The following is a 16984-nucleotide window of genomic DNA, read 5'->3' as shown; positions in this document are numbered from 1 at the left end:
ACTGCTATTACAATAGCATAGAGAGATGGAATTAGTGAGCTTGGGCAAGGGAATATTCTACCACTGTCTCTTGCAGGCTGCCCTGGAAGGTGTCCAAAGTTTAAACTAGATTTGAGCAGAGGTCATTAAGACTAACTGTACAAGTGACTGACTGCATACAAGCACTGATGAGTCAAGAAAACTAAAGTGTTTGCATCTTTCCTCTTCATTTCAATAATTTGATTGTTGGGCATATTTTATTTAAAAAGCAAAGTCACTTTTGTAATCCAAAGTTTCCTCATGGCATTTTTAACTTCTGTATTCCTCAGGGTATAAATCAAAGGGTTTAACATAGGAGTAATCATAGTAAAACATACAGCTACAGCTTTGTCTATCGGAAAAGTGGCTACTGGTCTCACATACAAGAATATACAGGGAGCAAAAAACAAGACCACCACTGTGAAGTGAGAGCTACACGTGGAAAGGGCCTTTCGCCTTCCTTCTGAACTACCACCCTTCAGGGAAGAGAGGATAACAATATAGGAGACCATTAGAATGAGAAAGATGGACAGGCACATTACTCCACTGTTAGCAATGACTAAAAGGCCAAGAACTCGGGTGTCCATGCAGGCCAATTTCAGCAATGGGAACAAATCACACATGAAATGATCGATTACATTAGGGCCACAGAATGGAAGATGAGCCATGAAGATTAATTGAATGGTAGCATGTACAGAGCCCCCCATCCAGGCTGCTGCCACCAACAGCTGGCACACACGAGGATTCATGATGGTCATGTAGTGCAGGGGTTTACAGATGGCCACATAGCGATCATAAGCCATGACCACAAGGAGGATGATTCCAACACCACCAAAAAAGTGTTCTGCAAACAGCTGGGTCAGACAGCCTTTCAGAGAGATGGTTGTCTTCTTATAGAGTAAATCCACAACCATTTTTGGACCAATGACTGAAGAGTAGGTAGCATCCATGATGGATAAAAAAGTTAGAAAAAAGTACATGGGTGATTTCAAAGTTTGGCTGACCGTCATGGTTATGACAATGAGTATATTTCCTATAATTGTGGCAATGTATATGATTAAAAAAATGACAAAGAATATCATTCGAAGCTCTGGACTTTGTGTAAGGCCTAGGAGAATGAATTCAGTTACATTGTTCTTATTCTCCATTTTGGTCAATCCTCTGCCAACTTCCTGATTATAACATAGTCTTATTGGTTCTTTCATTTTCTCTTCATTTCTTCCTCTAATGAGACCTTGCCTATACCTTACTCAAACAAGCCAGTTAATTTAATTCAAAGTTGGGTCAATCATTAGTCTTCTCCAAGATACTGCTTATTCTGTTAGTGATGAATTTTTTACATTGTCAATGAAGGAATACAATACATCCTCAATGCTAAGAAAGGTTATTCATGTCCCTTTCATCTTATACAAAACTGATGACAGTAAATTTCTTTCACGTAATTAACTTGTCTGCAACCCGAGGAAGGGAGAGATGAGTTAATATCATGTTTAAAAATTATTATAATCCAGTCAATTAATATAACATCTAGTTTTAACTTATATACTTTTGTCGCAATGACATATTTGCCATTTAAGAATAAATATCAATAAGATTAATGAGTTAGTAGCTCTTACTCCAATTGGGAAGGAAGGGTGTAAAGCTTGAGATAAAAAAAAAAAATGGAACAATAATCTTGGAATTGGGAAACCTTTCATGTCCTGCTTCTGGCTATATGTCAGTGGGTAAATCATTTAGCCTATAATTACCTACATATCTCTTTACATCCAGAAACTGCAAAACATTTGATTAACTGCATGGATAGTAGAAGTTTCCTTGTTGGGAAATTCTTGAATCCAGTTAAATCATAGGCTGGTTAAAAAGAAAAAAAAAAGTTTAATGAATATGAGTCATAATAATAATAACTGATAATTTAAAGTTAACAAAAGTGTTAACAACAATGCCTAATTTGAACCTCAAAATACTTTTACAGGATAAATAGCACTGACATCATTACTATTTTTACAGATGAGAAAGCTTACTTTTGCTTACCCAGCTGGTAAGTGTGAGAGACAGAAACACAGGAATCCTAGTTTCATTTTAGTCAGTTGAATAGTGGAAGAAGGTCTTCTCAAGAAAAGTTACTTAGTAAGAAAGGAAAATGCTTGATGTGAAGCTAGATATTGTTATTATTTAAATAAAGGGTGAAAGAGCAATGGCCATGGAAGAGACACCATAAGGAATTGTTCTCCAAAAGACTGTTAACCCTTAATCACATATGAGTCATTTAACCACAATTAAAAGAGGCTCAATGATCATTTCATTACATCCCCTTCTCTACCTCATCTTCCTTCCTTCCTTCCTTCCTTCCTTATTTCCTTCCTTCTTTCCTTCTTTCCTCCTTTCTTTCTTCCCTCCCTTGTTCTTTTTATTTATTTCCTCATATGATAATTTTATTTTCTTCACTTCTAATTCCAACCCTTTAGTTAATCTTTTCTACAATTCTCTATGGAGTAGTTTGTGCTCTAGTTCAATTGATATCTAGGTCCTGGCTAACTCCATCCACCTACCTTCTCATGTCTTATACATATATTATTTTAAAAGGCCAGAAGAAGTCAGTAAGTCCCCTACATATGTGTTATTTAACATATTTGAGTTCTGACTGTTGAAAGTCATTGTATGTATGCTTTTCTGATTTTATACTACTTCCCATATAGAAATGTTCTGATGTATTTCTCCTCTTCTTAAATATAATAGATAAAATGTAAGTAGTGAAATAGTGGGTGTAATATACTTCAAATATTACTTCATTTGATTCTCATAAGTATCCCCACTTTAAAGATGAGGAAACTGAGGTTAAAGGTACTTAAACAATTGGTTCAGGGTTACACAGCTGATACATATCTTAGTCAGGAATCAAGATCAGATTTTTGAAATCTGAAGTCCCAGTATACCATCTAAGCTGTCACAAAACTCTAGCACTAACTCTCCCCCCACCTCCTCAGAAGATGAGTTCATTATATTGAGAAAATTAAAAAAGAAATCTATTCAATGTTATTCTTTTTTTCCTATCCTATTATTTCCATTCATTTCATTTCTAGGAAGACTTGGATCTTTTACTCATCAAAAACCTGTGGATGGATCTCAGGCTTTCCTATATCTTACAGAAGCTTGAAGTAGTAATTATCTTTTTCCTTTAATTTTCAGTGTGTTCCTAATTATTGGTTACCTCCCTACTCCCTACCGCCCTTTCAAAATCTTGCTTATTTTTTTAAAATGCCATAATTTGATTCCCTCATGGCCATCAATTTAGTAGTTTTTATTTCTTCTTCCTTCAATCAGTCTACCTTCTGTGCAAAACTATCACCATTACTGTCTAAATTTTTTTTCTCACTTCACAATTTTTAGTAACATGAATTCTGAGCTGATCAGTTATATGAATCCACAATCTCTGAATAACAAAAGATCTTTTAATAAGTGATCTTTTCTTTGTTTTTTTTTCCCAGTTTTCATAATTCTTAGTTTATATCTTATGGGATTTAAATTAATATGTAACTCATACACAACTATCTGTGATATTTATCCTTTACTCTCTTGGGTTTTGGTAATTGTATTTTCCTGATTCTACTCATAGTTGTCCAGGCACCCCTGACTTTCCTTTATTGTAAAATAATTAACATCCTTCCCTCTAATTATTGATGTCAGTGAAGAGTCTCTTGTCATAGTTTTCCTTTTTTTTTTTTTCATTTAAACTCATTTGCAATAATAATATCAGATTCTACAAGTTAATTATCATCTCTATGTAGGCTACAATTCAAAATTAATATCAGACATATACACACATATATGTGTATATATATATGTATATACACATGTGTATATGTGTTCATATGTGTGTGTGTATATATAATATCTATCATATGTAATATAGATATAGGTAAATCTATACACAAACACCTTGGTCTATCTCTTTGAAATCCACAGCTGGATATTTGGAGCAAATTGTCATCTAGACATATCAGAATCAATTCATAGAAAAAGAACTCATATGTCCCTCTTCATTACTCGGTTTTATCTCCTTCCATCTAAGGTTTACAGCCTTAAGTAATTGTTCAGTCAATAGCCCATTATTGAGCAATTTTATAATCTTATTTCTTCTAACCCTATACAGTATCTTGTATCTAACCTTTCTTTTTACTCAAAATCCACTGAAATAGTTTCCCCTTAATCATCTTTTAGCAGCTTTATTGACATGCCCTCTTAATTGTTCTAGGGATAGCTAAGTGGCTCAGTGAATAATGTACTGGACTTGAAGTCTCATCTTCCTGAGTTTAAATGTGGCCTTGGACACTTCCTAGTTGTATTACCCTAGGCAAGTCACTCCACCCTACTTGGCTCAGTTTTCTCATCTGTAAAATGAGCTAAAAAGGAAATGGAAAACCACTCCAGTATCTTTGCCCCCAAAAATCCTAACAGATCATGTAGAGTTAGACGTGACTGAACAATAACCATCAATTTCTCCTCTCTACAATCAATTTTCCTTTACTTATGTGGCAAATTGATATTCCTACAGGTGACAGTGACACTTGATGAAATGTCCCTACTCTAGCACTCCCAGTGAGTTCCAGAAACTCAAATACCTCTAGCTCCAAAGATACAACACAAAATCATTTTTAAAAAAGTATTTAAAGCATTTGAAAATCTGTCCCCAACTTGCCTATCCAAGAGGGTTGCAAATTTTTTCCAATCCATGTGCTCTATAATCCACTCAGAGAAAGGTCAGATACAAGCTACTATGTAGAGTTAGAAGAATTAAGATTTAACAACTGAGCAGTAATGATGGGTTATATGCTGATTTTAATTAAAATCACCCAAAGGCAAGACTACTATCCTATTGAATTTGATCTTCCTAAGTTTAACTCTATGTTCTAGGCTGTCTAAATAATTTTGAGCCCTAACTCTATAATCCTCTAACCATCCTTACCATTCATCTATACTCTGTTTAATCTGAAAATTTTTTATATATATATATATATATATATATATATATATATATATATATATATATATATATATATATATATATATATATATCATGTATAATTTACCTGAATCATAATAATAGTGCTAAGCAGCACAAGTCCAAACACAGGTCCCTGGAGAATTCCACTGGGTTTCTACTCCCATGCTGACATAGAATAATTAACATGTCTTTGTCGCCAACACCCAACCAATTATCAATCCATCTAATTGTATTATCATCTATCTTCTCCACAAGAATTAAATGAGAAAATGTATCAGAAATTTTGTTAAAATTTAGATAAACTATATCCTCAAACTAGCTCTCTCCTGCAGATGTAATAATCATGGAGAAATAGAAAATAATTTTTTCCCCTTCATTTCATGAAGTTCAGCTACAGAATATCTGACTTGCATTCCATCTCCGACAGTCTCTGATCTGATTGTATAGATAATGTGATAGATTAAAATTCATTCTGAATTTGGAATCACAAGTCTTGTTCCAAGTCTTCAAACTAATAAATAATCTATGGATTTGAAGAAATTCCCTTAGACACTTTAGACATTAGCATCCTCATCTGTAATATATGAGCATATGATAGATGTTCTTCAAATACATTTCCATGACAAAATTGATGATACTATAAAATGTCATTTAAAAAGAAATGGCATTTTCAATTAGGCATTAAAAGACACAACACATGTGGCTTTTCAAGACAACCCCTTAGCAGTTCCTTTGTGTTTAATGATGGTCCTTTGTTAAATATTATTTTTAAATTGAGGGAGGGGAGCTCCTATAACTACCAACATAAGGATCCAAAGAAGGTAATATTGTGTCACTGAATTTAGGGAATCAATCAATTTCATGATCATCTGGGGCCTTTGTTATCAAGTTCTCTGTACCCCAAGGGTCAGCATTGAGTTCTCCTGAACTATATGCTCAAGTAGAAATTAATCTTTTGTTAGATAAACAAATGCCATTTTTTTCATATTTCTGTGAACATAACCTTCCAGAAAGTGTGCAACAGTTTCTCTCTTGAGCTCATAGTTACTCTCTCTGAATAAAATTGACCATTATATTTTACTCAGGATTTAAAGTCAGAATCTCACCTATTTTACTTCCTATTATTCCCACTTTGGATAACTTATTTGATTTCTCAGATCTTCAGTTCCTTACCTGAAAGGAGGTTCAAATGGAAGTTGGCTTTTCTTTCTTGCTCTCCTGACAAGCTTACCTTTTGCAGAGCTGGATAAAACTGGCACTGCTCCAGATGAAGAATGAGAATTGAAGTGGTTGCTATAGAAATCCAAATACCTGATGTAAAAGCCCACTTCATGTTTTGCAGAACGATTTGAAATATCATTGGACACTTGGAATAGGATGGGGAAAACCTCAAGACTTTCAGAAATAATTTAGACACTGCCCAATGAAGTTTGTAATAAAATAGTTTACCTTCATAAAGAATCTCTTTACAGGAAGACAAACAGTTAAAACAATGTTCATCTTGTGATGAAAGTAGAATATTAAGGACATCCAATAATTACCTTCAGGATAACAACAGCATTAAATACTATTTCATTATTACAATAATGTCCCATTGAGGATATGTCTCCAGTGATTGGCGACTTAATCATCATCATCATCATCAGGGTTCACTTTTTCAATTTGAAGTGGAAGAACATCTGCTTAGGCAAATAAAGTTGGTAGTGATAAGAGAAAAAAAATTCATAATTTCCAATAATTGATGGTTATATCACAAAAGCAGACAGTTGAATAAATTGTAAGGCACAATGAATTAATAATTGTAATGTCACCCAAGCAATTTCTAATCATTTTAGAGACTATAACAATAAAGACATCCCAAAGGCAGAGAAGATTTTTTGCTTTCCCAACAGAATCTGATCCCTGCTGTAAAATCTATTTGTGACCAACGGTCCACAAACACTGAAGTCCATCTGGATTCCATTCCAAAAAAATTCCATTTTGTTAATGTATTCATAACACCCAAAAAACAATCCTTAAAGATTTCTCACCTTTGCAGTAATATAATGAAAACTCTTATAGATTTGGAGTTGGAGAATTTAGCAACAAAACCCAACTTTGCTGTTTCTATCCTGCTTAATTTTTCTTTAGTCAACTCATGCTTTGAGGATCAAGTGTTCTTAACAAAATGAGGGGAAAAAGCTTATAATGATCTTTGAGGATTGAGTTCCTTGATTTCAAATAAACCTATTAGCGAGGATTAGATTCTGCAAGGGCATCAAGGATGTTCTGTGTCAGTGGAACATCTCCAACACAATATCATCCAAAACTACTAGGGACCAGATGATTCAACTATAGTAGTTGCTTCTGTTTAAATATCATAATCAATATTTATAATAACAATACTAAAATAATATGTATTACCTTTTTAGGCATTGTGGAAGGTGCTTTACAAATATCCTTTAATGTGATTCTCACAGTTTATGGTGGGGTGAGGGGACCAGTTAATATCCTATTTTATAAGTAAAGAAACCAAGGCAAACCGAGGTTAAGTGAATTTACACAGCTAAGTATCTGAGGACCTATTTGAAGTCATCTCATTTTATCCTATCAACAATTTTAAGTGCTCACTTGGGCAACATATGTACTAAAATTGGAATGACATAGAGAAAATTAGTATGGCCCTTGTGAAAACATGATATACAAATTTGAGAAGCAATGTTAAATCTTACAATGAAATCTTAATGTATTGAATTAATTAAAAAATGAGTAAGTGTTAATATCTGAATACATTGGGTCCCTAGAATCTATGTGATTTTAGTAAGAATTATCTTTTCTGGATCTCTAGGGAATCAAGTTTAAATTGAGGGGAAGTATACCTACAGAAATTTTAAAATAATTTCTGTAAGGAAGTCATTTTGAAGTAACTGGTAACTCATCAGATGAATTGTCTATAGGATATAGAATTATAAGGGCTGAATCTTTATAGAAACACTGCTTAATTTATAGCTTTAGGTTTCGCCACTATGGATATCTTGGAACAGTACCATAAGGAAATGATGGAATTGGAATTGGATATCATGTAAAAATTGGCCCCCAAAAATATCATGGGCCAAAGCCCAATCTATAAATTAAATTTGCTGCTGGTGATCATATTCAGCAATAAAATAGTGCATTATTATGATTATAGAAGACTTAAAGTTGCATATGACTCAAAGGAAATTGGAAAATGTTTAATAAAGAGATTTTGAATGGCTGGTAGGAAATGACCAAAAGATGTTGTGCATCAAATAAGCGTCATAAAAAATATCACTCAAAAAATGAATGACAAAAAAGGTATAGGGCATTCAAATATCAAGCACACTAATATTGATTTGCTCTTCTCAAAATATGAAAACACTTAGAAGGAAATTCTTATCAGGTTTGGGACAGCCTCTCTGGAATTTTTCTTATGCATGTCACATATATTTAATTTGAATGTGATCCAAAGCAAGAAGGGACAGTATCTACATTGAATGGCATTCTCATTTATATATATATATATATATATATATATATATATATATATATATATATATATATATATATATATATATATATATATATATATATACACACACACACACACACATATACATATATATACACATACACATATATATACACATATACATATATATACATATATATACACATGTACATATATACACACACATATACATACATATACATACATCATATATATATATATATATATATATATGACTCTGCTCTTTCTGATATCAAATTAGAAATTTAGAAAAGATAAATCCAGTAATAAAAATTTTAAGCAACTTCTATACACCATGCACTTGTACATAGCATGGTGAGTTTGGTCATCAGTAAGTTTATATTTTAACTGTTATAATGATACATCCACAAACAAGCAACTCATCTCATTCATATGACAGCATTTAACAAGTACCTATAGTGTGCAAAGGAACAGTCTTAGCATGGTGTATATAAAAACAAAATTTCCTATTTTCAAAGAACTTATATTCTACTCAAGTATACTATTCCTCAAAATATGATAGATAAGAAATAGAGATAGAGATATTTAAACAGATGAATACATAGATGTGGATTTACATGAGTTTGTAAATTAAAGTAATGAAACAATAATTAATTTATATAAAGCCTACATAGAGGTAAAATATGGGATAGTGGTCCTCAAACTTTTTAAATAGGGGGCCAGTTCACTATCCCTCAAGCTGTTGGAGGGCCGGACTATAGTAAAAACAAAAGCTCACACTCTGTCTCTGCCTCTCAGCCCATTTACCATAACCAGGCGGGCCACATAAATGTCCTCAGTGGGCAGCATCTGGCCCGAGGGCCATAGTTTGAGAACCCCTGGATCATAGAGGATGTCATGAGAACTGAGTAAAATATTCCAAAAAAGTTAGTAACAACAGTTAGTTACAACAAATAAAGGATTCAATCATAGTTTATCTGAATAAAAATAAAAACTTCTTTCCCCATTATTCTTATCTTTTCATGAGAGTACAAGATTTAAGTTTCCTGTGGAGTAAATACTTTGGGTCTTTGGGAGGGGGGGTAATAAGTATTTCATTTTTTCTACATGTAAAAAAGTAATTTTTATATTCATTTTTAACTTTGAGTTCCAAAAGCTCCCCCTTGAGAAGGCAAATAAATTTAAATAGATTTTGCATATATAATCATGCAAAATAGTTTCCTATTAGTTATATTATGGAGAAAAGAAAAAAAAAAAAAAAAACAGAGAAAACAGCAACAAACCAACCAAAACTTCAAGGAAAAAAGTTTTGTTTTGTTTTGTTTTGTTTTTTTGTTTTGTTTTAAGCATGCTTCAATCTAGATGCAATCCTCACCATTTCTTTCCCTGGGGAGGGAAAAATCATCATATTTTTAGTTCCCTGAAAAAGAACCCCCAAAACTAGACTTCACCTCATCAGGATGATTCAAATGGGATGAGCCTCTCTATTCTTTTATTGTTTAAGAAGAAGCTTTCTCATCATTTGTGAAGTATGCTAAAGTAGGGAAACAAATCAAACCCTAATTCAGTGAGTATTTATTAGGTATCAAATGCATTTCAGGGATTGCACTTTTATTGGGGAATAACAAGGTTAAACCTGAAAAGATCTACGAATACCAGAAACCAATCAGCCTAAAAGTCACAAAACATGTGGTAAGCATTTCATTTGTTCCAAATACTGTTCTCTGACCATAAATGAAGGGGAAAAAATACAGTCCCTATCATTGAGGATCTTACATTCCAGTAAGGGAAGGTAATACTTAAAAGGGAACTGAAAAGTGGAAGGGGGAGGAGGGGAGAGTCCCCAGCCATAGGAGTATTATAAATAAAGTACTGTGAAGGTCAGATGGAGAGAAGAGCTTGGAGAGGACCTGTACTGTGAGAGACTCCAGGATGTAATGAAATAATTTCAGAAAAGGCTACATTCTGCATACGTGTTATAGGAAAATGGATTAAGTTGTAAGGGATGGGGTGGCCTCTTACAAGGTGTTCTACTGGCTCAGGTTAAGAGGTAAAAGAATTTGTCAGTCTGGTAGCTACGTCTTTAATTGCTATGCTAATTAGTTGATAAGCAGATTCTACACAGATGTAAAAATGTAAGTGCAGTCAGCACTACCTAAATTTTGCCCCAAGCAGCATTTAATGTAACCTAATTAATGCTTTTCATGGGACCTAGAATAAAGTAAATTGATAGTACAGCAATATTAGTAGTAGTAAAATTATTGCTACCTACTGTTATTACTACTACCCCTACTACTATGAATAATAATAAATAAAGGAGTAAGAAGAGGATGACATCCATTTATTGATTTTTTTTTTAAGTTTTCAAAGAACTTTGCAAATATTTCTGTCTTCACAGCTACCTTGGAAGATATTATTGTACAATCATTTCATTTGTATCCAACTTGTGTGGTACGGAAATGGTGAGGGAACACCATTTAATAAAAAAAGCTGGAGAGAGCTCTAGAGAAAAGCAAAGTTTATTGTACATTCTCACAAGAAGGGTGTCCCACCCTTTGAGCAGACTATTGCAGAGAGGAGGCACCTCCTGTGGGCAGGACAGCACTTTTAATCCCTAACGCAAAACGCCCCCTCCCACCACTGACCCTCATCCTCATTGGCTGAGAGTCTTACATTCTAAACAAGAGATCTACCCATGAAATTGAACTTGACCAATAAGTACATAGTTGCCCATATTTGGATGAAATAGGGAGATGATATCATAGGAGGGGAAGGCAATGCCCTTTGCTGGAACTTCAGAGTCCTTCAGGCCTACTGGAACTCTGAAGTAGATGAAGCCTTACTCGATTTTCACAACTGTCTTGAAAGATCTCACCTCATCTCATTCAGTCCCTCCTCTTATTTTGTACACTGAGACCTCTTCAAATTTTTGTAACATAATTTCACATTCCCTATGAAATCCTCACTTCCTTCTGGTTCCTGTTGGCCTTGAGCCACCGGCTCCACCCTTGCCCATTTAACAGACCCTTCAGCTTTCTCTTCCAACCTGATCATTCCAGATGATGAGTTTTGGACAATTCTGGTTATTAATTTGATCAAACAAGGGATGTAGATAGGGAATAATATAACACCACTAAGGTCTATAAGGCCAAACCAAAAGAGCTGCTTCCACCAGCTTCCCAAACCAGGACCATTAAGAAGTACTGAACAGTGAGGTCCACGTCTGTACAGGAACATGAGCAAGTTTCCTAATGTTCTTAGTGATTTCTTTCACTAGATTACCATTGTTATCAATCTTTATACAACATGTGGATAAATTTAGTTTAGCACAAACTCCCCCTTCCTCAGTCAACAAATAATCCAGCACAAGTCTATGTTGTAAAACAGCCTCTCTGGTTTGAGTAGCTTCATCAGCCAAAAGATCTAGTGCCTCAGCTGTCTGATTGGTGATACTCTCTACAACTGCCTGAAGCCTAATTATCCTGTTCAACATGTATATTGGAGTTCTATATCCCCAACTTCCATCTTGAGCCCAGGTCGCTGGCCCATACTCTTTGACTATTCTTTCTGGAGGCCAGGCCTCACCCCAACCATTTGCATCTCCAGTCCAAGTGATGGAGGTATCTAAACTCCGTTTCCCCCTTCCCAAATCATCATACAACTGAATCCCTAAATATTGGTTTGCCTGTTCGGGAAGAAAGAAAAATTTTGGCCTTATTAGTCCAATATAATAATTCCCTGTCCAATTGAGAGGCAGGTGAGTATAGGCAGTTAAACCACAGATCCAATAATGACCCTTTAGAGCAGGTTGTTCCCTTGGAAATATGTCTGAGCTATTCCTTATAGAAGGGTAATAATATTCCATAATGTTGATATACCATAATTTACCCAACCATTCTCCAATTGATGGGCATCTGTTCATTTTCCAGTTTCTATGCCACTACATAAAGGGCCGCCACAAACATTTTGGCACATACAGGTCCGTTTCCCTTGTTTAGTATTTCTTTGGGATATAAGCCCAATAGTAGCACTGCTGGATCAAAGGGTATGCAGAGTTTGATAACAAAACTAATACAGACAAGATTAGAAGGGAAGCAATAAACTGAGAAAACATTTTTACAGTCAAAAGTTCTGATAAAGGCATCAGTTCCAAAATATATAGAGAATTGACTAATTCATAAAAAATCAAACCATTCTCCAATTTATAAATAGTCAAAGGATATGAAGAGACAATTTTCAGATGATGAAATTGAAACTATTTCCACTCATATGTGTATTCCAAATAACTACTGATCAGAGAAATGCAAATTAAGACAACTCTGAGATACCACTACACACCATCCAATTAGCTAAGATGGCAGGAAAAAAATAATGATAAATGTTGGAGGGGATGTGGGAAAACTGGGACACTGATGCATTGTTGGTGGAATTGTGAAGGAATCCAACCATTCTGGAGAGCAATCTGGAATTATGCCCCAAAATCATGAAATTAAATGAGTGCCTCTGGGCTAATTTCCAACTCAATAGGATGAAACCACATTAACTTGATTCCCTGGGGAGGGTCTTTAGTAGAGGCAGGGTTTAATGAGAATCTCTCCTTCAAGTAGCTTTTCAAGTGCTTCACCTCATGAATCACCCCCAAAGTCAGAGAGAAAGAAAGAGAAAGCGTTTTGGGGCTCTCCCATCACAGTGATCTTATAGCTCCATGAGGATATTTCAATAGCTAAGAAAGAATCAAAATTGAAGGTCAAAGGAAAATTTCATTTTTGTTACTTTTGTCCAAAACTGAAGGCATATAATCAAATTAAGAAGAGAATATAGGAAGGGACTAATACAAAACAAAATCAAATCCTTTTATCCAATATTATAATATTATATTTTTACTAATTGTAACTACATTCTAAGACATTTCCAATAAAATAAAAGCATAGATCAATCTACCAAGTTGGAAAATATGAGGAAGGGAGAAAATGGTCAATTTTGGAGAACCTTCTTAAAGAGAGGCACAATAATGCAATGTGGGCAGAACTCTGATTTAGTCTCTCTATTCTAGCAAACAACTTAGAGTGAAGCTCAAAAAATATAAGACAAAATATAGATACCCTTTGGCAAAACCTTCTTGAATTAGACACATGCAAAAGACAAATATAGGCATTAAATTCAAAGAAGTAACACTATTTATAAGTGTACTTTCATAATGACAAAGAATTAAAAATAACATATACTATTGATTGGAAAATGGATACAAAAGTATGATACAATACTTGAATATGGAATAAGAGAGTACCATACCTTAAGAAATAAAACATATGAATAATTCAGAAACTCATGGAAACTCTTTTGAATGAAATAAAACAACAACAAAAAGCCAATATTCACAATCACCTTGAAAATACACACACACAAAAAAAACTAATATTAAAAACAAAATAAAAACAAAAACAAACCAAACCATGCATAAATGTATACCAGAGTCTATCCCAGAGAGAACTTGGCAAAATATACTTCTCTCCCTTTTCTGCAAAGGCACAATGGGAGGGAGATGCCTGGTACAATTGATAGAACTTTAGATTTAATTTAGTAAGATATCAATTTATTTTTTTAATCAGATGATGATTTTCTGTGGGGCCCTGTAAGAGTCAGCTACATATACACTGTATCAGCCTAAAGGTCTTTGTGTGCAAAGGGATTATAATAATGGCACTTACCTCTGAGAGATGATGTAAGGGCAAAATTAGGTAATATTTGTAAAGTACTTTGAGAAATAATATCTTTTACTGACCATATTGGGATATAACAATTTAATTATAATCATTATTATTAGATGAAGAACAATGAATAAAAATATTGTACATACCTTCTTTCAGGCTCAGTTAATATTTGTCTTCATCATGTTTTTTTATATGTCAGTTATAACCTCTCAGAAATTCATGGGAAAAAAGGGCTAGGAAAAAATAAGGGGGAAATTTATGAACAGATTGTGATCTTTGCTAGTGAATGGAAAATCTGGACTCATTTATACAATATTCTACATGAGAAATGATCATTTTGTGGATTTACAAAAAATGGAAAGACTTGGATTTACGAAGGAATATATTATCTACCTTTAGAGAAATAGAGGAAAAGCAAGCAGAGTATGGTCTTATGTAATGTGCTGTCATCTCCAGAAACTGCCGATTGCTCTCTGGGCTAGAGGAGAGACTTCTTCCTCCAGAGAGCTGCCTCAAGACTGGTCCAGACAAGATTCTCTATCTCTCAAGTGCAGCCCTCTTTTATCCTCCCAGAAAGTGGGCTTGGGATAATGCAAGGGCTTCTGGGGAAAAATTACTTCAACCAATGAACTTGCTCCTCCTAAGTATGCGAGCTCCTCCCCAGGAGTTCATAGATGTAAAACTCCCAGTAAAGGCTGGAACTAGAGAATTGTTAAGTACCAACTTAGCACTTAGTAAGAACCTAATATCTCATTATCTCATTAGCACTTAGTAAGAACCTAACAGTCTTACTGCAGTGTTTTTAAGTATATTTCTTTATAATGATAGATTTCTACATATGCATATGTATATGTATGTAAAGGGCTAGGACTGAGCAAATGCACTTGGATAGTGGAGCATGTGAGACTAATTGCCAATTGGATAATTCTCTATTAATATGTTTGAAGGATGACCCTACCCAACTATTCTGTGCTGGCTCGGTTGGTAGGTGTGGAGAAGGAAGGGGAAGTGACTTGTGTGGGTGGAGTAGGAGGAGGAAATTGATTCATTCTCCTGGGAGTGGAGAGAGAGGAAGGAGATATGGAGATTGCTAGATCTAATCCCCTGACCTCTACCTCAAAAGACTAAGAAAAAAGACTTTTGATTATCCTGACTCCAGCTGATTTCTGGGAAGACAAAGTTCCAGCATATGTGTATATATATAAATTAAAATGTGCACAACAAAGAACAAAAGAAAACCTACAAGGAAGATAAGAAAAGATGGCTAGCTCTGAATACAATAGGAAATATTTATGATATTCATTTTCTTAAAATGGAAATGTATTGCTTTATATATCGAATTCTCTCATGTACTTCTATGCAAAAAAGTATTTTTTTTCTATTTTGTATTTAAATTTTAAGTTAATTAATTAAAAACTAAATAAAATATTATTCTCAAAACATTAACATCCTTCTGCTGTCTTTGAATGCTTTTTAATTAGTAGGCTGACTTTTCCTGAAGAGTCAAAGACATTCTTCTGATCCAGAGTTTCCACATGGCATTTTTAACTTCTGTATTCCTCAGGGTATAAATCAAAGGGTTTAACATAGGAGTAATCATAGTAAAACATACAGCTACAGCTTTGTCTATCGGAAAAGTGGCTACTGGTCTCACATACAAGAATATACAGGGAGCAAAAAATAAGACCACCACTGTGAAGTGAAAGCTGCAGGTAGAAAGGGCCTTTCTCTTTCCTTCTGAACAACCACACTTCAGGGAAGAGAGGATAAGGATATAGGAGACAATTAGAATGAGAAAGATGGACAGGCACATTATTCCACTGTTAGCAATGACTAAAAGGCTGAGAACTTGGGTGTACATGCAGGCCAATTTCAGCAATGGGAACAAATCACACATGAAATGATCGATTACATTAGGGCCACAGAATGGAAGATGAGCCATGAAGATTAATTGAATGGTAGCATTACAGAGCCCCCCATCCAGGCTGCTGCCACCAACAGCTGGCACAAACGAGGATTCATGATGGTCATGTAGTGCAGGGGTTTACAGATGGCCACATACCGAGCATAAGCCATGCCCACAAAGAGGATGATTCCAACACCACCAAAAAAGTGTTCTACAAACAGCCGGGTCAGACAGCTTTTCAGCAAGGTGATTGTCTTTTCATATGGCAAATCCACAGCCATCATTGAAGCAATGATTGAAGAGCAGGTAACATCTAGATGGATAAGAAATTTAGGGGAAAAATATATATATATGGGTTATCTCAAAGTCTGGCTGGCAGTTATGGTTATGACAATGAGTACATTCCCTGTGACAATGAAAATAGATGTCATTTTAAAAATGATAAAGAATATTTTTAAGGGCCTGAATTTTGTGTAAAGCTTACAAAAATGAATTCAGTTACTTTGTTTTAATTTTCCATTTTGATTTATTCTCTATAAATTTCTTGATTGGTCTATATTCTAATTTGTTTTTGTTTCCCGCCCCCCCCCTTTTTTTTTTTCTATCTTCCTTATATTTAGTACTTAGAACCCTGAGGTTGGGTTAAGAATGACCAGCATTCAAATCTTTCTTCAAACACTAACTTCTATGAACCTGGATAAGCACTTAACTTCTTTCAGCCTCAGTTTTCTCATATGTAAAGTAAGGATAACAATATAATCCTATTATTCAAAGAGTTTTTATTTTGCGTACCTTAAAGTGCAATATGTCTACTAGTTATTTTTGATTTTCATAAAAATCCAATTGATTGAGTCCAA

At 34.4% G+C, this 16984-nt stretch overlaps 2 protein-coding genes and 1 non-coding gene across 3 annotated transcripts; 1 reads left to right on the top strand and 2 right to left on the bottom strand.

Annotated features, from left to right (window-relative positions):
- Positions 1–236: 236 nt before the first annotated feature.
- Positions 237–1169, bottom strand: LOC141545716 (olfactory receptor 4C6-like). The gene has a single exon (XM_074272925.1). The coding sequence runs from the start codon at positions 1164–1166 to the stop codon at positions 237–239; it is 930 nt and encodes a 309-aa protein (XP_074129026.1). The 5' UTR covers positions 1167–1169.
- A 6453-nt stretch (positions 1170–7622) lies between these two features.
- Positions 7623–7729, top strand: LOC141548144 (U6 spliceosomal RNA). Its single transcript, XR_012483831.1, has one exon. It is a non-coding gene; the product is annotated as a U6 spliceosomal RNA (small nuclear RNA).
- A 7969-nt stretch (positions 7730–15698) lies between these two features.
- Positions 15699–16408, bottom strand: LOC141547410 (olfactory receptor 4C6-like). Its single transcript, XM_074275844.1, is given in 2 exon segments — positions 15699–16198; positions 16201–16408. Coding segments are annotated over 2 exon segments (708 nt in total).
- Between the last annotated feature and the right edge of the window lie 576 nt (positions 16409–16984).

This window comes from Sminthopsis crassicaudata, chromosome 6 (genome assembly GCF_048593235.1).
Source record: "Sminthopsis crassicaudata isolate SCR6 chromosome 6, ASM4859323v1, whole genome shotgun sequence".
NCBI lineage: Eukaryota > Metazoa > Chordata > Mammalia > Dasyuromorphia > Dasyuridae > Sminthopsis > Sminthopsis crassicaudata.
Note: the sequence above shows the minus strand (reverse complement) of the source record. Positions and strands in the feature narration are given on the sequence as shown.

What these genes read in the sequence shown, in the direction of transcription:
- LOC141545716 (XM_074272925.1), bottom strand. Translation starts at nt 1,166, where the DNA reads ATGGAGAATAAGAACAATGTAACTGAATTCATTCTCCTAGGCCTTACA.